General features: G+C 37.7%; 1 protein-coding gene across 29 annotated transcripts in view; it reads right to left on the reverse strand.

Annotated features, from left to right (window-relative positions):
- The window catches only part of ATP9B (ATPase phospholipid transporting 9B (putative)), a 295,624-nt gene that overhangs the window by 206,935 nt on the left and 65,259 nt on the right, over positions 1–23,430 (reverse strand). For 12 of the 29 annotated variants that reach the window (XR_013408181.1, XM_077974854.1, XM_077974847.1 and 9 more), the window contains 2 exons: positions 20,484–20,542; positions 11,331–11,382 (listed from right to left, as the gene is read on the reverse strand). The exons of 7 other annotated variants lie outside the window; for them this stretch is intronic. Coding sequence is in view for 13 of the 22 variants with exons in the window: in XM_077974837.1 (XP_077830963.1) it covers positions 11,331–11,382; positions 20,484–20,542 (111 nt within the window). In the remaining 9 variants the exon portion in view is untranslated. The remainder of the gene's footprint in view (positions 1–11,330; positions 11,383–20,483; positions 20,543–23,430) is intronic. 10 more of the 29 variants (XM_077974856.1, XM_077974851.1, XM_077974845.1 and 7 more) reach the window with 2 other exon arrangements.

A 23,430-nucleotide genomic window follows, 5' to 3' on the forward strand; every position in this document is an offset into this window, starting at 1 on the left:
AGAGGTGGTGCTCAGGCTGGCTTAGCTAGTTGGACTTCCACGCTTCATCACTGGCTGTATGTGGCTTGGAGACCTCTCACAATTCAGGGAGTTCGTGACTTTGCCCGTGTTCAGTCAGGGATGGGTGGATGGGTGGCTTGAAGGTGTTCTCCATTGACTCCTGAGACCATCACCTTGGGTGTGCAAACCATCTTCCAGACTGACACGGATGCCTGTGATGTCACGTGTAAGCTCAGCATTGTAGGACTCACCTTGGGGACAGAGGACCATGTATCATTTGGCCAGCTCAGAGGTTGTGGGTAAGCCCCTTGGATTGGTGAGCTCTCACATCATGGAGGGCTGTTCATCACCCAGGGAGTCCTTCCACATTTGCCCCGAGTCCCACTGCAGCTGCTTCTGAGAGCACCTAGCACATGTACACAGCCTCCCGGCCCCAGGATAGGTTGGATCCAGTACTCTCCAAGAAGCTGGGTTGCTGTTTCTGCCCTCTGAAATGGTGACCACCAAGCTCTCCAGTGTTCTCAATGACATCCTCAGAAATGAACTCTGCCAGGCTATTTCTCAGACAAACTCTGTAGGTAAAGCTGCAGACATCTCAGTCCTTAGGACCTGTCTCTCACCCTGAGCACTCAGAGTCCTTAGGACCTGTCTCTCACTCTGGAGCACGGCATTGGAATTGGGGACAGGACAGCAGCCAGCTCTACCAGGAGTGACACTCAGGTCATCAAGTGGACACTGGGGATGGGGTTGTGGTGTAGCCCCTCCAGCACTGTCAGCTCTGCCTTACAAGCTGCTGGGGCTAGGACTCACTGGGGTAGAATGCTCAGGAGCCCAGGTAGAGTCTAGAATCTAGTCCACTTTAGGTTACTTTATGTTAGTGCCCTAGGCCAAGCCTGTCAGGAATTGGGCTTCTGCCAAATGAGTCTGGGGAAAATAAGAGCCATGGCCAGGCCTTCCTGGGTGGGGCTACAGCCGTAGCCTAGGAAACGCAGAAGACAGAGCCCCTGACTTTTTGGCTGCACAGGCTTAGAGTAGAGCTTCCTGCACACAGAGCTGGGTAGAGACGAAGATAACAGGCCATGGCTCAATTTCTGCAGACTCAATCTGTTCTCACTGAGAAAGAAGGTCTCTGAAAAATATTAAAACAAGTATTCCTAAAGGTAAATAACTGAACAATTATGGTTAATTTTAGAGATTCTCTTCAATGGATGAAAAGCCCTCCATAGTTTTTCAACTAGGGACAATTTACATTTGGCAACTTATAGAGACACTGTTGTTTTTCACAACTGGAAAGGAAGTTAGGGGAATGCTACTGGCTTCTGGTAGAATGAGGACAAGAATATTCTCAACACTCAACAGTGCAGAAGACAGACCCGCCCACCACAGCAAAGACATATTGGGCCCAAAGCACCAATAGTGCTAGATAGAGCTGAGAATGCCTGCTCTGGAGGCTTCCATCCCAAAGCTGGCATAACTGAGAAGGCAGAGTCAGACAGTCAGAAGCTGATCACCAGCCCTGTAACTGACTACTCAATGCCCTTGAATTTCAAGTAACTTGACTTGTTAGACCTCAGTTGTTTTTTTTTGTTTTTTTTTTTTTATCTGTATAAGACTTACCCTGAAGTTATGTTGTAAAATTTCATGGAAAATACGTGAAAGCCTGTCATGAGTGTCGTATACTGGGAACTCTTATCATGGTAGCTACTTGTTTCTCAAATTTGGAGAAATCATTAGATTATGTAAGAACAGATCTTCACATAGCTTAGTCCAGCCTACCCTTTCCACAGAACATTCTACAACTGAAATGTCCATGCAAATCCACATCCACAACACCCTCCTTTCCCCCCAACCGCCGAACCTCCTAGAGTATTTCCGCCTGCTACTGAGTATTCTTGAGGTCTCTTACTCTACACAAGTATTAAATATTTTTTCTCTCCCAGCTGATACATTTTCAACTAATTGTAACCTCCAGCAACTCAGTGCCTAAAAGTGCCCTATCTATGTAATCACCCCACCAATTTTATTTTTAATCCTTTTAACTACCCTGTACTATGGGAATTATCATTGTTAAAATGGAATCTGAGAAATACAGAGACATTAACCCACTTGTCTGAGGCACAAAAAGATCAAGAGCCATGAAAAGATTCTCCAGTTATCGGCGTTATCAATTAAAGTTACATCTGAGACAATGTCATCTGATTACAGGGCACAGTGGCTCACGCCTGTAACCCCAACACTTTAGGAGGCCAAGACATGAGAATGGCTTGGGCCCAGAAGTGCAAGACCAGCTTGGGCAACATGGCAAAACCCCATCTCTACAAAAAACAAAAAATTAGTGGGGCATGGTGCATGGTGGCGAGCACCTGTAGTCCCAGCTACTCGGGAAACTGAAGTGGAAGGATCACTTGAGCCCAGGAGTTCGAGACTGCAGTGAGCTATGATTAAGCCACAGCACTCCAGCCTGGGTGACAGAGTGAGACTTTCTCTCTCTCTCTCTCTCTCTCTGTGTATAAAATAAAATATTAAAATATTAAAACGAGTATTCCTAAAGGTAAATAACTGAACAATTAAGGTTAATTTTAAAGATTTTAGAGACATATACTTATACACGTGTATACACACACACACACACACAAGGATATATTTAAATAAACCGTGTTATGGATCTGTCAAAAGAATTATAAAAAAATATATTGCACAAGCTCGCTGTTTTCAGCTAAGAAGCAGTACATCAAAGTTTGCAGCGCATATTACTTCAAAGTTACGGTATTTTTTTCTAGATTGAATTTTCCCCTTTATGTATGTGTGAATATTCTGATATAAAATATAAAAGTAACATGAAATGGACTGGATTCTAGACTCTATCTGACACATAAAGAAAAGATAAGTGAGAATCTCCGGAGTCTCATAAATTTCCCGCATTCTGTGTTTCTAAAAGTGAAATAAATGTCTAAATTTCTGTAAACTTATTAAACACTGAAAAAACAGCTGCCTTTGTTTAAAGAAAAAAGACATGCCTCATATTAAATCATATGCTATTTTTTAAACTTAGAAGAAAAATGACATGTTATTACTTTTACTCAAGTTAAGTACAGTTAAAAATACTAACCTTGCAGTAACTGATGTGATTTAAAGAGAGAAAGAATGAACTCTAGCAAATCAGAAGTATGGCCAGCTTGACTGGTTCCACAGGAACTGCATCTAATAATTTTTTAACAGAGAGCACTCGCTACAACTGACGCCAGTTAAGGCTCGGCAGAACACATGTTATTAAATTGGTCTGCTTATACCCTATTACAGCTTATGAACACTCGATTTTATTTTATACGATTGACAAGCGTCCACAGGAAAGGACAGGCTTAATGACAATTAAATTAAGATGAACGTGTGTATGTGTCACACAGGAGGATGCATCAAGTGTGCTGAAGAAACCGATGGGACATCATCGGAGCACGAGTCTGTCATATCACAAGTCACCCTGTAATATTAGCAGACTTCCTACAACAGCTCACAAATCCAATAGCTCTGAAAGAGACGGGCCAACAAAAGAAAGATAGGCATTGACTTTGCATTTATAACACCAGATCGTCTGCCATTAAACTTAATTTTTAAATCATTTATATGATTTAATGACTCAGCCTGAAATTTTCAAGCTGGTAGCAAGATGAATAGCACTGCAGAGATCATGTGGATGAGTACAGTGTCATTTAACCACCCCCCGTCCCACTAACAAGTGACAGCTGAGGTACTATAGTATGTCCCAAACACTTAAAGTATAATGTCTTCACTTAGGAGACAAGTGAAAAAGATATTGGCATTTATAAGAGATTGATGAAATTAGTTCTAAAGCATTAATTTCTCTTAATACCACTAAAAGAATTGTGTGCACTCTGGAGATATTTGATCTGAATTAAGAAAGTGATGAAGCAATTGATTAATTGGAATTTAAGCCATCAGTCACCAGATCCATCAACAGCTTCATTTACATTCTAAACAATCAGCTCACAGTCCAACAGATTACTCTGTGTTAATACACAGTCAATATGATGCCATAAGCAACCTGCCATGCTGTACTGACAAGCACCCAGCTGCCAGTGTTCAAGCTGGGATACGCTGCATATATTAACACTTAGGACTTCTATCATATCTAAGATTTAAAATGTTCTTATTATAATAAACAATGTATTATCAGATTTTTTTCAAACCAAAACTAAAAAGCAATAAAATAGTATTAAAAGTGTTAGCAGATACAAAACTTCAGTACATTTGTAGTCTACTGAAAACAAGTAGGCAATAAGAAAACTTTAATTACTTAAAAATCACACAAACAGAATTTCTAAAGCTAAGAATTCTTGAAAGCAATATTATAACACAAATTTTTTATTTTTATTTTATTTTATTTATTTATTTATTTATTTTTTAATTTTCTTCTGAGATGGAGTCTCGCTCTGTCACCCAGGCTGGAGTGCAGTGGCGCGATCTAGGCTCACTGCAAGCTCCGCCTCCTGGGTTCACGCCATTCTCCAGCCTCAGCCTCCCAAGTAGCTGGGACTACAGGCGCCTGCCACTGCATCCGGCTAATTTTTTGTATTTTTAGTAGAGATGGGGTTTCACTCTGTTCGCCAGGATGGTCTCGATCTTCTGACCTCGTTATCCGCCTGTCTCGGCCTCCCAAAGTGTTGGAATTACAGGTGTGAGCCACCGCGCCTGGCCCTAACTTCTTAATACCTGCATTTGAGTAACTACTATTTTAACAATTTTAATTTGACAGAAAAAATAAAACTGAGGATGAAAATAGAAGCATAGGTTAAAACAAACTACGGCAGGGTCTTAACTTGAACACATCAATAATCTTCCAGGGATATGTAAACAATAAAAAATCTAGTGTACGTGTGCACTGTATACATTTTTCTGAGGAAAGAGGTGATAATTCTTAAGATTCTCAAAGGGATCCACGACATTCAAAATATTAAATATCACTCCACTACAAAGAGTGATTCTCCCTACAACGTGGAATGTAAGACAAAATTAGAGAGAAATGTTTTAAAACATCATCAATTTGAAAGTGTTATTTATCCAAGGTTAACACAACAGAGTATCTCATTTGAGTAATGTTCTAATACTCCATTTATGTTTTTCTGTCTTACTATGGCTTAAAAATGATGCAGTGAAAAGATTTTTAAGAGGCTGAGGAAGAATTTCCAAAATTGCTATTAGTGGTTGGGCTCAGTGGTTTACACCTATAATCCCAGCACTTTGGGAAGCCGAGGCAGGTGGATCGCTTGAGGTCAGGAGTACAAGACCAGCCTGGTCAATGTGGTAAAACCCCATCTCTACTAAAAATACAAAAATCAGCCAGGCATGGTGGCATGCCTGGAGTCCTACCTACTCAAGAGGCTGAGGCATGAGAATCGCTGGAACCCGGGAGGTGGAGGTTGCAGTGAGCCAAGATCGCACCACTGCACTCCAGCCTGGAGCCTGGGTGACAAAGCAAGACCTCCTCCAAAAAGAGAAAAAACAAACAAAAACAAAAAAACAAAAAACAACAAAAAAAACACCCCATAAAATTACTATTAGTCATATAATGTTAAGCAAGGTATTTACATTCTCCAGCCCTCAGATTCCTATTCTGAAAAGTGAACATTTCCAAACACCTTTCAGCTTTAAAGTGCTTGACTTTGTTCATAATTTATCTTCTAACACAATCTACATAATCTTTTCCTCTTAATTACTCAAAACTGTTTTCATATTTGGAATAGTATCTTCCATATATTTCTATCATAATTGTTAAAAGGGCAATTAATACAATACCATCTCCCAAATCAAAGCATTTTCTTATTCATTACACTGGATACACATTTGTAAAACAGGACAAATAAATAAATAAGTAGGTGAAGTAAGCAGGGATGGCAGTATAAAAACCTCTGAAAATATACTTCTGTATAACTGCAATGAGAAGACTAGTGAAAATTATCAAAAGCAACTGTTTCAGAACTCTGGAAAATAACTAGACTTGAAAGAATTCCAGGAGCATTTACTCAACAAAAACACTAAAACTAGCTAAGAGTGAGCTGTGTTAGTTAAAATCCCTGGTGCAATCACTAACAAAATAGTTTTTTTAGTACATTATAAAAGAAATGATGAGGAATTAAAACATCACGTTAGAAAATATTTAAAACAAAAGAAGGCAGTAATGGAGCTACAAAGACACACAAAAATGTCACAAGACACACAGAAAACAAACAGCAAAATTGCAGATGTAAGTTCTGCCTTATCAGTAATTACATTAAATAGAAATGGATTAAAGGCTCCAATCAACATGCAGAGACGATGGAAACTTTTGAGTGTGCCACCTACAACCTATCAGGCTCTGGTGTATAACCAGATGATATAAAGCCATGAATGAAGTTACAGTTTCCCAGGAAGAACATGTACATCACAAACGTAGATGTGCTTAGGACAGAATCCTGAGAAACACCATTTAAATTTCACAGAGAAAGGGGATGTAGGGTGAGGTCATGACGAAAAACATCTTATTCAAAAGGTTTGGCTGCAAAGCAAAGGACAGAGACAGGATGGTAGCTAGATAGCTGCGTCGTGTCACTGGGGGTTGGGGGTGGTCTTTGGTGACTGGGTAGAGACATTTTTCATGCCTACAGGAAGAAAGCAATGGAGATGTAGTTGAAAACGGTGGAGCTGAGAGGAGGGTCGATGGCTGAGAGTGAATGAACAGGTGGTAAAGGCAGGCAGGAGAAACACTGAGAAAGCTGGAATAAGCCACCTTCAAGAACGGGCCTAGTCAACAGGAACACTGCGGGGTCCACAGTGAACTCTACTGATTCACAGAGCTCCAGTTAGATGCTTGCGTGGCCTTCTCAGCTGGAGCTCTACAGCCAGGTATGAAAGAAGAGACACTGGAGGGACTGAGGTAGGGCTGTAGGGCTGATCAGGCAGGACAACAAGGCAAACGGAGCTCGAGAATAATAATTAGTAAGTATACACACCTGCTAAGATTTTAAATGGATACATTTTACTGGATGTGAATTTTCCTAAATGAAGCTGATTACGGATTGACAGAATGAATGAAAAATCATGATGCAATTACATGCTGTCTACAAGACACATACTCCGCGTTCAAAGACACAAATAGGTAGAAAGTATGACAACAGAAAAAAGGTGCAAACGGTAACCAAAAGAGAGGTGGCATGGCTGAAGATAAAAGGGTCAATCTGCCAAGCAAACATTAATATATTTACATCTAACAGCACAACTTCAAATACATGAATCAAAATCTGACAGAATAGAAGGAAAAACAGAGAAAGAGTGATAAACTTCAGTACTCCACTTTCAATAATGGATAGGACAACCAGACAGAAGATGAACGAAAAAAGGAGATTTGAACAAAGATGCAGACCAACTAGAACAAAAATCTATGGAACATTCCACTCAACAGGAGCAGAATGTAGATTTTCCTCAAGTGCATACAGAATATTCTCAAGGATACCCAACATGTTACGACATTTTTCACAAATGTGAATAAACTTCAAAGAATAGAAATCATATAAAGTACATTCTCCAACTATAATGGAATGAAATTAGAAATCAATAACAGAAGGAAATTTAGAAAATGTATACATATGTAGAAATTCATATTCATTAATAAACAACGAATCAGGCCAGATAAGGTGACTCCACACCTGTAATCCCAGTGCTTTGGGAAGCTAAGGTGGGAGGATCACGTGAGGCCAGGAAGTCGAGACCAGCCTGGGCAACAGAGCAACAGACAGCCTGTCGCTACAGCAAAATTTAAAAATTACCCAGATGTGGTGTTATGTGCCTGAACTGCTAGCTATCTGGGAGGCTGAGGCAGGAGAATTGCTTGAGTCCAGGGGTTCAAGGTTACAGTAATCATCATAGTGAACTATAATCATGTCACTGCACTCCAGCCTGAGTAACAAAACAAGACCCTGTCTCTACAAAAAAGATAAAAATAAAAACTAAAAATAAATAAGCAATGAATCAAGGAAAAAAATCACAAGGGAAATTAGAAATTAATTTTGAGATGTATGGCCAAATCTCATGAAATACAGCAAAAGCAGGACTTAGATGGAAATTTGTAGTTATAAACACCTGTACTAAAAAAGACCCTCAAGTAAATAATCTAACTTTCCACCTTAAACTACAAAAAGAAGACTAAACTGAACAGAAAACAAGCAGAAAGAAGAAAACAATAAAAACAGAAACCAATAAATGAAATAAAGAACAGAAAAATAAGTATGAAAAATCATTAAAACCAAAAGCTGGATATTTTAAAAGATCAACAAGATTGACAAACCTTTAAGCTAGAGTGACCAAGAAAAAAAGAGAGGAGTTCAAAAGAGTTACTAAAATCAGGAACAAAGGAGGGTACATGACTATCAACATGACAGAAACAAAAAGGACTGTAAGGAAATCCTAAAAACAACTGCATGGCAACAAATTAGATAACCTAGATAAAGTGGACAAATTATGAAAAAGACACAAACTACCAAAACTGACTGGGTCTATAGATAATCTGAATAATCCTGTAAAGGAACTGAATTAGTAATTTTTTAAAAATCAGAGTAAAGTCCAGTCCCAGAGGGTTTCATGGGTGAATTCTAACACTTAACAAAGAATTAATAATTCTTCACAAACTCTTCCAAAAAATAGAAGAAAGATCACTTCTTAACTCATTCCACTGAGGCCAGTATTACTCTGACACCAAAACAAAAATAACACAAGAAAAAGCAAAAAAAAAAAAAAAAGCCCAAAAACCTGTACATCAATACATGTTTTTTTGTTTGTGTTTTGTTTTTTTTGTTTTTTAAGACAGAGTTGCACTCTCGTCACCCAGGCTGGAGTGCAATAGTGCAAACTTGGCTCACTGCAACTTCTGGCTCCCAGGTTCCAGTTATTCTCCTGCCTCAGCGTCCTGAGTAGCTAGAATTACAGGCCTGTGCCACCACGACTGGCTAATTTCTGCATATATATATATATGCCATGTTGGCCAGGCTAGTCTTGAACTCCTGACCTCAAGTGATCCACCCACCTCGGCCTCCCAAAGTGCTAGGACTACAGGTGTGAGCCAACGTGCCCAGTCCAATACATCCTTTAAAAATAGATGCAAAAAAAGCCTTAACAAAACAGTTGCAAATCAAATCCAGCAACACACAAAAGGACCCATGATCAAGGGTTATGTATTCTGGCCTCCGTCTGTGGTTGAGGAGATCAGCCTTTCTGGGGACTGGAGGCCCTGCAGAGTTCTCCCACTCAGTCGTCTGTGCTGTGAAACAATACACTACGAGGTGAGTTATTCACATGTGACAAACTATGACGGCAGCCTACCCACTGGACTGTAAAAGCACCTAAATGGTCTTATTACACTATTGTCAAGAAGAGCAGAAATACTTGAAAAAAGAGCATATTCTACTTCAATACTGGCAAATGATGGCTTCAAAATATAAACATTAACATTTCAAAAGCAAATAATGCCACTTGCAAAGAGAATTAGTAAGGCTTCCAGAATGAAGAGCAATTAGGATGAGAAATCAGCTAAGGAAACACCAGCCAGCATAAAAGATTAACCTTGCAAATGGAACTGCTTAACGATAGGAATTTACTCCTCTTTCATATACAGTTCATTTGGTAATGGAAGGGGAGGGGCTCTGTTCCACACATTCATTCAGGACACCAGGCTGATGGAAGCTTTGGCATCTTTAACAAGCAGTTTCCAAGACTGCCCTAGTCATGGCCATCTAACCAGCAAGGGGCAAGAGACAGCAGGAGACCGCAGGAGAGGTTAGGTGCAAGGCTAGATGTGGCATACAGACTTTTGGCTCTCCCGCTTTGGCCAGAGTTCAGTGACATGGGACCAGCTAACTGGGCAGGAACGGCAGTCTAGCCGTGTTTCCAACAGGAAAGAGAAATGGGTTGGAAAAGTAGCCAGCCAGTCCCTGCCACAGTTGGGAAAATAAAAGCTCACATGAAACAACACATAATAAAATAAACATATCAAGTGTACAGAAGTCACTTGATTATTGGGTAGAGCTGATCTCCTGTTAATGGCAGAATTCATCTCACAATGTAAATAATCATAACAACAACTGGTAGAAAGAGAAAACACTTTTCTTCTTTCTCATGACAAAAACGTCACTTCTGAAAGTAGTTGTTTATAGAGAAAAATTAAATCAACAACTCTGAAATCTAACAGTCCTTTCTACAGTTTTCACACCAGAAATAAGATATACGCTGTGTTTCTAATAAAAATAATAACACGCCTCGCTTCCTATAAAAACCACTGTTCATTTATAAAAAATGTCAGGAATGTAGGGCAGAAAGAAACTCTGGATATTACTCGATATACCTCCCTCATTTCAGAGACGACGAAAACGTGTGCCCACCTGGCAAGGTCACATAACTAGAAACGGGCCAAAGTGATTCAAACTCAGGTTTCCCGATTTCCAACAATTTTTCTATTTGGCCACACTAGGCTTCTATCCAATTACCTCTTTTCCATCTTTATATTTTTGAAAGCTCAAGTCATACAAATAGCATTTTTTTCTGCAAAGTCTGCGTCAACTCAATAGGCAAAATTATCTGTTCCCACATAGCCCCAAACATTTCTGAGTCCAGCACCTACACAATCAGGATTATCACTGTCCATGGATACACTTCCACCGAGACCACCCACTCTGTAAAAGTTGCTCCCATTTGTATCTTAACCAACAGTTAGTGCCTGGTACGTATTAACAGTAAGTGGTAAACAAGTATTTGCTGAACTGCTGAATAAAACTGCAAATGCAAAACAGCCATCAAATTTTAAGTAACATCATCATTTAATTAGATGTCAGTATGAATTTGAATGAAAACACTCATCGGATACATAGGTCCTGACAGGATTATTTTTAAACAAATATATTTCACAGCAAACACCCTTTTAAATATTGACTATTAAATATAATTTAGGTGTTAATGAATTCAATATATTATTCAAAGAAAATTTTTACAGGATAATTTTTACTTTTACCTTTTAAAATGAAAATTAAACTATGAAAATACTAAATCATCAGCAATGTAACTGGAGTACATGTATTTTCTTTGTAAAGTAGCTTCATATGAAATGTGGACTCTTTTTTCAGAGGTTTCATGTGTTTATATTCAAAGTAAAATACCATTTCTACAGAATATTCCTCATTGCTGCAGCATACTAAAAATGTAAGGAAAACAGTTTTCGCTTGTATAGATATATGTAAATTTGTTTTTGCAATAATAATATACAGTTAGATAAGTTTTTTTAAACGTAAAAATACCTGCTTTTTCGGAAGTCCTAAGAAACACCATGTCTGATGGAATTCTTTGATTCTGCAAAGAGCATTATAAAAGATGAATTATCTATATGCAGGTTTATAAATTAACACAATTCCATTCCAAAGAAGAAACAGCTATGAAAACAACTAATATAATTAAAATTCTGCTGAAATAACTAACACAATTTGTATATAAAAAATTGATACTTTAATTCACATTTTAGTTGAAATGCTAAGATTTTTTTCCCATGAGTGAGTCATATACTGGTATGTAGTAGTGACTTTAAAAATGCTTCATGTCCAGTGGCTCATGCCTGTAATCCCAGCACTTTGGGAGGCCGAGGCAGGCAGATCATGAAAGTCAGGAGATCAAGACCATTCTGGCTAACACGGTGAAACCCTGCCTCCACCAAAAAAAGGATGCAAAAAATTAGCCGGGTGTGGTGGCAGGCGCCTGTAGTCCCAGCTACTTGGGAGGCTGAGACAGGAGAATGGCGTGAACCCGGGAGACGGAGCTTGCAGTGAGCCAAGATCATGCCACTACACTACAGCCTGGGCGACAGAGCGAGACTCCGTCTAAAAAAAAAGGCTTCATGTCAGCCAGGCATGGTGGCTCACGCCTGTAATCCCAGCACTTCGGAAGGCCAACATGGGAGCCCAGGAGTTTGAGACCAGCTAGGGCAACATGGCAAAACTCCACCTCTACAAAAAGTTGAAAAAGTAGCCGGTGTGGTGGCATGCCTGTGGTCTCAGCTACTAGGGAGGCTGAGGGTTGAGGATGGCTTGAGCACCAGGAAGGTCAAGGCTGCAGTGAGGCATGTTCATGCCACTGCACTTCAGCCTGGGCAGCAGAGCAAGACCCCGTCTCAAAAAAAAAAAAAAAGCTTTATGTCTGAAAAAAACGTTAAATATTGCCATTTCTGTGGCCTCTGTTAGTCTGTACATGTAACACAGCAGGTATCGCCTTATAAAAAATTATGTCCTCCCCATTAGATTAAATGGCCCTGGAAAGTGAGGACTGTGGTCCTCCAATGCCCGCAAAACAGAGCACATCATACACAAAACACTTCATAGATGTGAAAGAATGAATCTATGACTGAACAAGCCAACAAGCAAAACCCCACAGATTTGAGATATTCTTTCATGACACAGAAAAACTCAAAGATATTTTATGGCATATACAAACTTTTACAAGTCACTATTCATACATTTAATCATTATCACTAATAGTTCTATCAACTGGGAAAGCTATATCGGTCTAAAGAAAAAATATATAATTGTACTAAGAATACTTCACATAATCTCATGAATTATGTATGATTTTTGAGACCTAAGTAAAGACTTACCTACCCATGGTAAATAAATGTATAATAATTGGTAAATAAATGGATTGTCAGTCAACACGTAACATGTTAAAGCTGAACAAAGCTATGTTATTGGATACAGCTATTTCTTTCTAACACTAGGAAAAAAACTAATATTAGAATGAAACCAATAAAAGATATGTAAGACCTCTACACAAAAAACTATAAAATATTATTGAGAGAAATTAAATGTGAGGATTAACTGTACAACCTAATTAAACTAAACTAGAGTAGTTAAGAAAAGATGGGATTACACCAAGATAGACGATTATACCAATACAAAACCGTATGTCCAAAAATAGGTCCACACATATAGGGACACTATGAGAAAGATGAAACTGCCCATCAGTGAGGAAATAATTGTGTTTCCAATCAATAGCGCTGAGAAAACCCAGTATCATCAGGGGATGATGAGAGATGATACCTGACCTCGACTTCAATGTAAACACAAAAATCTACCTAGAATTACAGTTCTAAATCTGAAAGCCAAAACAATAAAATGCCTAAAAGAAAAAAAAAAATAGTTCTTTCCCCACTGAATTGTCGTCATTCACCAAACATGACAAGAATATTTTCATGACTTTTTGAGAGGTAAGGATGCTTATAAAGACCATCAACAAAAATTGTCTAAAAAACTAACCTTAAATGAAAAGATTAATAGCAGACTTCATTAAATTTAAGAATTTCTGTTCAATACAGCCTGCCAGGAAAGAAGAGGAAGATATCTGCAACGCATATATAACTAACGAAAGACTCCAAACCAGAACACACAAAAGTCCACAAACTGATAAGAAAAGAAAGAATAACTCAGAAGAGAAATTCCGAGGGATTTTAGCAGGCTTGTTACATGACAGACACACACAAAATCATATGAAAAAGTACTGAATCTTATTAGACTTCATAGAAATATGCATTAAAACCACTTCTACTGATTTACACTCCCACACCAACAGTGTAAAAGTGTTCCTATTTCTCCACATCCTCTCCAACATCTGTTGTTTCCTGACTTTTTAATGATTGCTATTCTAACTGGCATGAGATGGTATCTCAATTGTGATTTTGATTTGCTTTTCTCTAATGACCAGTGATGATGATTTTTTTTTCATGTTTGTTGGCTGCATAAATGTCTTCTTTTGAGAAGTGTCTGTTCATATCCTTTGCCCACTTTTTGATGGGTTTTTTTTTCTTGTAAATTTGTTTAAATTCTTCGTAGATTTTGGATATTGGCCCTCTGTAAGATGCATAGATTGCAAAAATTTTCTCCTATTCTGTAGGTTGCCTGCTCACTCTGGGTCTAGGAGAGGGATAGCATCAGGAGAAATACCTAATGTAGACGACGGGTTGATGGGTGCGGCAAACCACCATGACACGTTTATACCTATGTAACAAACCTGCACGTTCTGCACATGTACCCCAGAACTTAATTTAAAAAAACAAAAACAAAAACACTTCTACATACATATCAGAAACGCTAACTTTAAAAGGCTGAAAATGCACATGCTGGCAAACATGCCAAGGCACTGCTGATTGGAGCAAAATTTGGTACACCACTTTGCAAAACCATGTGTAGGGTCTACCACAGCAGAACTGCATAACCCAAAACACAGCAGCTCCACTCCTAGGCACACCTGCAACAGCAGTGTGTGGATGTGTGCACCAAGAAATACAGTCAAATATGACACAAAAGTATCCTTCATGATAGGCAAAACTTACATGTAACCTGAAAACCCATCAACAGGAAAACAGATAAGAACCATACTATACAACCCCAAAATGGGTGGGTAACAGCTACACACAACAACATGGATGTATCTCCTAAAGAACATGGGGCCAAAAAAGCCCCTGTCCAAACACACTCCCACCTTGGTAAATTTTCTAGGCACTCTTGCCAAAAATCAATTAACCATAAATTTCAGAGTTTATTTCTGGATTCTCAATGTAATGCTAGCTCCTGTAAATGCTGATTACTGTAAATCTGTATTAAGTTTTGAAACAGTGAAGTACAAATATTCAAAGTTTGTCCATCTTTTTCAAAATCGTTTTGGCCATTCTGGGTCCCTTCAATGTCCATATGAATTTCAGAATCACCTTGTCAATTTCTGCAAAGACATCAACTGGGATTTTGAGAGGGATTAACACTGAATCTATAGATCAATTTAGGGAACACCACCTTTTGAACAACATATACTTCTAACCATGGGCATGAAATGTCTTTACATTTACTTTGGTCTCTCTAATATGTTTCAACAATGATCATGGCTCACTGCAGCCTTGAATTCCCAGGCCCAACTAAGTCTCCCAAGTAGCTAGGAAGCAGATACGTGCCAGTGTGCCTGGCTAATTCTTTAAACTTTGGTCTATGTTGTCCAGGCTGGTCTCAAATTCCTAGCATTATGTGATCCTCTCACCTTGGCCTCCTGAAGTGCTGGGATTACAGTTATGAGTCATCATGCCCAGCCCTTAAAAGTATTTTTTTTTAAATTTCATATTCAGACTCTTTATGTCCTTATTCTGTCTTATCTTCTATGAAGCACTCATAAACAAACCAGATAATTTCAAACAATTATTGGACACTTTTGTTTCTTTTTCCTTCCCCTCAAGACTAGGGGCACCACAAGAGCAAGGAGCCCTGTGTTCTCCTAACACTGCATGCCACAGCGTGAACGCACAGCTGCTTCTCTGACTAGTCACCCACCTGGGATATATGGACTTTCCGGAATTGAACTACTGTGAATAATGTAGATATAGACATTCCTGCACAGGTTTTTTGTATCAACATAATTTAACATTTCTCTGATAAAGATCCAGGAGTGCAACTGTTGGGTAGTATGATGGCTACACAGTTTTTTTAAAGAAACTATCCAGTGATTTTCCAGAATAACTGTATTGTTTGTATTTTCACAAGCAATATATAAGTGATCCGATTCTTCACATTGTTTCCAACATTTGGTACTGTCACCATTTTTTCCTTTTAGCTGTTCTGATAGATGCATACTGATACTTCATTGTGTTTTAATTTGCATTTCCTGATGACTAATGATGTTGAATTCCTGTTCATGTGTTTATTTTTATTTTTTATTTTTTTTTGACATAGAGTCTCACTCTGTCACCAGGCTGGAGTGCAGTGGCGCTATCTCGGTTCACTGCAACCTCCACCTCTCGGATTCTAGCGATTCTCCTGCCTCAGCCTCCCAAGCAGCTGGGACCATAGATGCCCACCACCACATCCAACTATTTTTTTGTACTTTCAGTAGAGATAGGGTTTCACCATGTTGGCGAAGATGGTCTCAATCTCTTGACCTCGTGATCCACCCCCTTCGGCCTCCCCGAAGTGCTGGGATTACAGGTGTGAGCCACCGTGCCTGGCCCATGTGTTTATTTTCTATCTGTAAATCTTTGTCAAAATGTCTCTTGAAATCTTTTGCTCATTTTCTAATTTCAATTTTTTTTTTTTTTTACTGTTAAGTTTTAGGAGTTTTTATATATTCTAGATAGAATCTTTGTCAAATATATGGTTTACAAATATTTTCTCCATCTGTAGATTTTCATTGTATTCACATGGTTTTTCACAAGGCACACAGTTTTAATTTTAATGATATGCAATTTATCAAGTTTTCCTTTTACACATTGTCCTTGTGGTGTCAATTCTAAGAAATATTTTCCAATCCCCAGATTCTAAATATTTTTTTTTTCTAAAAGTTTTGCAGTTTCACATTTTACATTGAGTCCATGACCTTTTTTTTTAGCCTCTGGATGCCCAGTCCCATTTGAGAAGGCTATCTTTTCTCCACTTAATCATTTTCACACCTTTGTCTAATTCTGGTTTCCCTATAATGTTTTGTTAACTTTTGTTTCTATCCTTCTTCCACACTATGTTGACTAATGTAACCATGTAATACGCCTTAACATCAAGAATGATGATTCCTCCCACTTTATTTGCCTTGTCAAAGTTGGTTTAGCTATTCTACAACCTGTGCCTTTCCAAATTAGTTTTAGAATAAGATTATCTATGTCTTTAAAAATAAGAAGAAAAAAAAAAAACCCTGCTGAGATTTTTATAGGAATGGTATTAAGCATACAGAACAATTTTGGGAAAACTGAAATGCAGAATGTTACAATCGAAAACAGACGGGTCTATTTACTTATGTTTCCTTAAATTACTTTTATCAACACATTGTAAATTTCAGCATAGATTTCATCTTCATAGAATGACTGTAAGAGTACTGCATTTTAAATTTCTGTGCCCACATGTTCATTGCTATTATATAAAAATGAGGTTCATATTTGTGCATCGATCTTATAACCTGACACCGTGTTGAAATCACTAGTCCCAGATTTTCTACAGATCCGTTGGGATTTTCAACATATATGTATATGTATCTATGTACATGTATACATAGTTATATCATCTGCAAATTGAGACATTTTTATTTCTTGTCTAATCTCTCTTTTATTTTCTTGCCTTACAGACTAGAAGTGCCATTGAATAAGAGTAGTAACGGCAAACATCCTTGTCTTGTCCCCAGTCTCAGAGAGGTGGCATTCAGTCCTACACCAGTAAGTATGATGTTGACTACAGGTTTTTTTTGTAGATTCTTTTTAAACAAGATATGGTTATTCCCCCTCTAATCCAACCTGCTCAAAGTTTTTATCATGAATGAGTGTTGGGTTAAGTCAAATGATGTTCCTGCAACAACTGATTGCATGATTTTTCCTTATTCTGTTGATAGGGTAAATTACATTGCTTTAGAATGCTGAACCACATTTACATACCTGGAACAACCTGTACTGGGATGTATTACTCTTCTTTATATATTGCTGATATCAATTGGGCTGTAGTTTTCTTTTATTGTACTGTTTTTTTTCTGGTGTTGAGATAAAGACATTCCTGACCTCATAAAATGAGTTGGGTAGTGTAGCATTCTCAATTATTTTCTGAAAACAACTGTGTGAAGTTGATGCTAAGTCTTCTTTAATGGTTTTAAGGAATTCTCCTGGACCTAGGTTATTTCCTTCCTAGAGCTTTAAATTACTAATTCAGCTTCTTTAGCGGTTACAGGACTATTCATACTGTCTATTTCATTTTGACTGAATTCTTATACTTTATGGTTTCAGAAGAATTTGTCCATTTCTTCTATTTATGAGCATCAAGGTGTTTGTAGTATTTCGTAACTGTCTTTTTAATGGCTGCGGGATCTATAGTGAAAGCCTCTATTTCATTACTGATACTGGTGATTTGTGACATTACTCTTTTTATTTTGATCAGTCTTGCTTGCTAGAGGTTTATCAATTTTATTAACTTATTTAGAAGAACCAGCTTTTGTATTCATTGATTTTCTATCTTGTCTTCCTAGTTTCCATTTTACTGACTTCTACTTGTATCTTTATTATTGCCTTCCTTCTGCTTGCCTTGGTTTAACTTTGCTGTCTTCTCCTAGTTTCTTGCAGTAGGGATTTAGACTACTGACCCAAGACCTCTGCTTGTTTCCACATAGGAGTTTCATGCTACAGTTAATCCCAGCACTGCCCTTACATGCATTCCACTTATTCCAGAATGCAGAATTTTCATTTTTATTCAGCTATATGTATTGTTTCCTTGAGACTTACTATCTATCCTATAAATTAATTCAAAGGGTGCTGTTTACTTTCCACGTTTTAGAGTTTTCCTGTTGCCTTTGTTACTGATTTTTAAGAATTCTATTATAGTGAGAGAACACACTCTGTGTGATTTCAATTCTTTTCATTTTGTTGAGGTTTATGGTACAGAATATGTCTTATCTTGGTGAATGTTCTATAGACACTTGAAATAAATGTGTTCTCTCCTACTGACAGGTACAGTGGTCTACGCATGCTAGACAACTCCTGCTGGTTGGTCCTATGCAAATCTTCCACATCCCTGCAGAGCGTCTGTCCACTACTTCTATCCAACGCCTGAAGGGTGGTGCTGAAGTATCCACTTGTAACTGGACTTGTCTACTTTTTTCAGCTCTGACAGTTGTTGATTCACGAATTTTATGGATATGGTGTTTGGTGAGTACCACTTTAGGATCATTGTATCTTCCTGATGGATTAATCCTATTATTGTTATATAATATCTCTTTTTGTACGTAGTAATTTTCTTCACTCTGAAGTACATTTTCTTGGACATTAATATAGCTCCTACTACTTTTGTTTAATTTTACATTGTATATATTTTTCTATCCTTTTACTTTCATCCTATCTATGTCACTGTATTTGAAGAGACTTTTGTGTAAACGACATAGAGATGCATCTTGGGTTTTTGGTATGTTTTTTATCTATTCTGTGTCTTGATTGCTGTACTTAGACCATTAGAATGTACGTCTGCATTTTATTATTTATTTTCAGTTGGTTTCCTCTGATATTTGTTCCTGGGTTTCCAATTTCTCCCTTCCTGTGTGTGACCTGAGCTCTTTTTACTCACATAGTCATGGAAGTAGGCAGATGAGAGCACTTGAGAATGAACTCCCTTAACACAGACCCAGGTGTCCTGCGCACAGCACTCATGTGCTCGGGGACAAGGCAGATGAGAGCACTCTGAATGCACTCCCCCCACATGCAGCCTGCACCTTCAGTCACTCTCAACACCACCAGCTCCCCCACGTGAAGCCTGCACCTTCAGTCACTCTCCACACCACCAGCAGCCCTGACGATCTCCACATCAGACCTAATGTTTTTCTTACAGCTTCTTCCTACATTGATCAAAACTTTCTTTTGTAATGCTTTTACTTCTATTCACTTTTCCCTCTTAAATTTTTTAACCATATGAATTATATCCAATAATTATGTGTAATATAACTACAGCTGGCCCTCTGTATCCACGGGTTCCACAGATGGGGATTCAACCAAGCATTGAGAGAAAATATTCAGGAAAAAAATAAAAATAAAAAATAAGAAAACAAAAATAAAAAAATACTGTATAACTATTTAGATAGCATTTCAATCGTATTAAGTACTATAAATCATCTAGAGATGATTTAAAGCAGAGGTCCCTAACCCCGGGCCTTTTAAGAATGGCACTGCACAGCAGGAGGGGAGTGGAGGGCAAAGGAGCATTACCTCCTGAGCTCCACCTCCTGTGAGATCAGAAGCAGCATTAGATTCTCACGGAAGCACGAACCCTACTGTGAACTGCGCACGAAAGGGACCTAGGCTGCACACTTCTTATGAGAATCTAACGCCTGATGATCTGAGGTGGAACAGTTTCATCCCAAAAACAAGCCCACTGAACCTTGGTCCATGGAAAAATTGTCTTCCATAAAACTGGTTCCTGGTGCTGAAAAGGTTGGGGACCACTGATTTAAAGTATACGGAGGATTTATTAATGCATAGACTATGCAATTTTATACAAGAAATTTGAGCATCAGTGGATTTTGGTATCCTTGGCAGGGTCCTGGAACTACTCTCTCATGGATATTGAGGGATGATTATCTCTGTAGGAGGAAGTTCTGAAAACTGAAGCATAGTACTATAAATAGGTTCAAATACAATTCTATGACAACATAAAATAATCTTGATAATGCAACATTAAGCAGTTAACCATCTTATTTCAGAAAAAAATATGACTGCTTGCACACACTGAAATACACTTTAGCAAAACAGAATATACAAAAATCTAGATTTTTCTTCACATACAACAAATCTTACACAAGGATATTATGATTCAAAATACATGTCTCAAACAATTTCTTTCAAATTCAGAAGTTACTTGCAATCAGGCTAAACATTAATAACCAGTATATATAGGTCTAAAATATATTAAAAATTCATCAACCTTTTCCACTATGATGAGGTCTCCAACTTGTATGTCTGAACTCTTAACTTGCACTTTACCTTAAAAAAAGAAGAAGTACAGTCAACTCAAGGAAACAATAGCACACTCAAGTTCAACTTTCAATTAAAAAATAATTACTTTAGAAATAAGATGCAGAAAAATATACTTCAGAAATTTCCCTGTACTTATACTTTCAGACAGTCACTAATAATTAACTTCTCTTAGTAAACTTCCAAACACAACTTTTATCTCCCAATAAAAACACAGAGGGAGAATTTCTTCATGGTAATTTAAAAGGGGACAACACTCAGAGGGCTATTACCATGTTTTGTCGTTGTTTCAGTTCCAAGTCAACAATGATCAGAAATATTACTAAATGATTTGAGCGTAATTAAAACTTAACACAGAGATGTAAAAATCCTTAAGTTAATATCATAAATGGCATTAATTAGCACATAACTGACCAAAAAAGAAATAAAGCAAATTATATATAAAATCAGCCTCTATTAATAGCTTTACCAACACAGGAGAGGACTGAAAAAGTTATATCTAAAGCTTTATTACTAAAAGTGATTTATCTATGTGAATAAATTATTATGTACAAAATATCTAATGTAGAACAGTCATTGATAAAGTTTCCTATATACTTAAATATCTATAAAATATCATGTATAATATGATGTAGAATAGATGAATGTTGCATACATAATTTGAGACATACTCAGGTAACAAAATAGGCAAATTCATTCTCTCCCTTCCTCCCCTTCTCTCTGTATCTGCCTCTCTTTCTCCCCCTGGGTGTCTTCCAACCTCCTCCCCTCACTTCCTCACTCTCTCCATCTCACTCTCATAAGACTAGCAATGGCCTTGTGTGTTAATTTTTACATTTTTGAAATTACTGTCCTAACAAGGGAAAATGTTCCTTCCTTTTACATTCGGTTTATGTTGACAGCTATCAAAAACTAACATCACACTTGTTACACTGACTTTAAAGATTTAAAGATCTTCAATAAGATCTTATTAAAAGATCTTATTTCCCAAACACCTCTTAAAGCAGCTGTATTTCAGTAGTTTCACACTGTTCCTAAAGATCTGCTTTGGAGATATCAAAACTTTTATATGCATTATGTTGTATTTTTTTCTACATGCCTCAATTATATAAGCCAATAAGGGCTGAAGCTATTTTTATTTATATTATAAAATAGCAGTGCTCTTTAGAATTATGTGTGAAACAAATCTTAACATAGCTTTAAAACCACTAAGTGTATGCCTACACACAACCAGAAAACAGATTCACAAAACACTGTCCACTTTAATTCCTGTGAGCACGGTCACTCAGGCTTCAGGCCTCCACCCCTGCTGCTATGCTTTTCATAGCAAAGCATCTGGCAGTAGAGACGCCCCACGGACCCAGAGCTCCGACTTCATCATCTAATTTCACTCTCCCCTACCTATCCAATCCACCCTTCTTTCCTTGTATTTTTCTCACATTCTCTGAAATCAACACATTTTAAAAGGAGAGAAAAAGAAACACTATAGTCATAACACATAATACAGTAAACAATTTTAAAACATTTTGAAGATAAAACATATCCTTTTTGACTGTAATTAAGATCTAACATTTCTGAAAGATTTATTATTCTATAACATGGTAAAGAGAGAATATATTTAAGAGCCTTTAATTTTCAGGCATATAGTGATTATGACTCATTTCTATGGAAATTATCTTCAATTACCTGTTTAAGGAAAAAAGTTTATGATAAAATACAGCATAAAAAGTTCTCCAAATGTTAATATTACGCTATGAACAAAGTATCAGAAAGCTAAACAGAGTACAGTAACAAAATAGTATGACCATCTGCCTTATGTATCTGCTCAAAGTACATGTATCTAAATTTTGAACAAATGATCACACTGTTATCAAGTCCTAGCATCCTGAATAACTGATTTGCTGTCCTCTTTGCCAAAGAACATGTAAGGCACTGGACAGAGAAGATACAGGAGGAAAACGAACCACTTTCACAGACCTGTCCACCAGTGAAGGTCCAGCACGAATTATCTTTGCTGCCACATTCTAACAACCCACACTTACATTAAGTATTTGATTTCTGGCCAACACTTTGTTAACTGAGCTGACAACTGATCCTAGTAATATAGTAATATCATATTTGAGAGAGTCTGGTAACAACAGAAAAAAATCTCTCAATTTTAAGAGTCACTGTGCACATACAAAACACACAACTGTCACCTGGCCTCAATAATCCTACAGAGCAATCAACGACACAAAGTGTTTATGAAATGGACACTCAACATTTAATAATCTCAGAGCTGCACTTGATAGAGAAGGAAGCTCTAAATACAGCAGCAAAGATATTTCGATGTAAATGCTAGTATTTAAATCTAATGACATATTTTTTTCTTAAAATTACCTATTCAATATACTATCAAGTGCACATTCAGTAAGTCATGTAGTATCAGCTTTTTGTTCTTTAATGAACTAGTTAATTGTGACTATTACCAAGTATATTAGTCCGTTCTCACACTGCTAATAAAGACAGACCCTAAACTGGGTAATTTATAAAGGAAAGAGGTTTAATTGCCTCACAGGTCAGCGTAACTGGGGAGGTCTCAGAAAACTTACAATCAATAATGGTGAAGGGAAAGCAAACACGTCCTTTTTCACATGGTGACAGCAAGGAGAAGTGCCGAGCAAAGGGAGAAAAGCCCCTTATAAAACCATCAGATCTCATGAGAACTCACCCACCATCACAAGAACAGCATGGCGGTAACCGTCCCTATGATTCAATTACTTCCCACTGGGTCCCTCCCATGACACATGGGGATTATGGGAACTCTAAGTGAAGATGAGATTTGGGTGGGGACACAGCCAAATAGTATCACCAAGTAAGGTAACAACAGTACTTTCCGCTCTCTAAACTATTTCAAT

This window comes from Macaca mulatta, chromosome 18 (genome assembly GCF_049350105.2).
Source record: "Macaca mulatta isolate MMU2019108-1 chromosome 18, T2T-MMU8v2.0, whole genome shotgun sequence".
NCBI classification, from domain to species: domain Eukaryota; kingdom Metazoa; phylum Chordata; class Mammalia; order Primates; family Cercopithecidae; genus Macaca; species Macaca mulatta.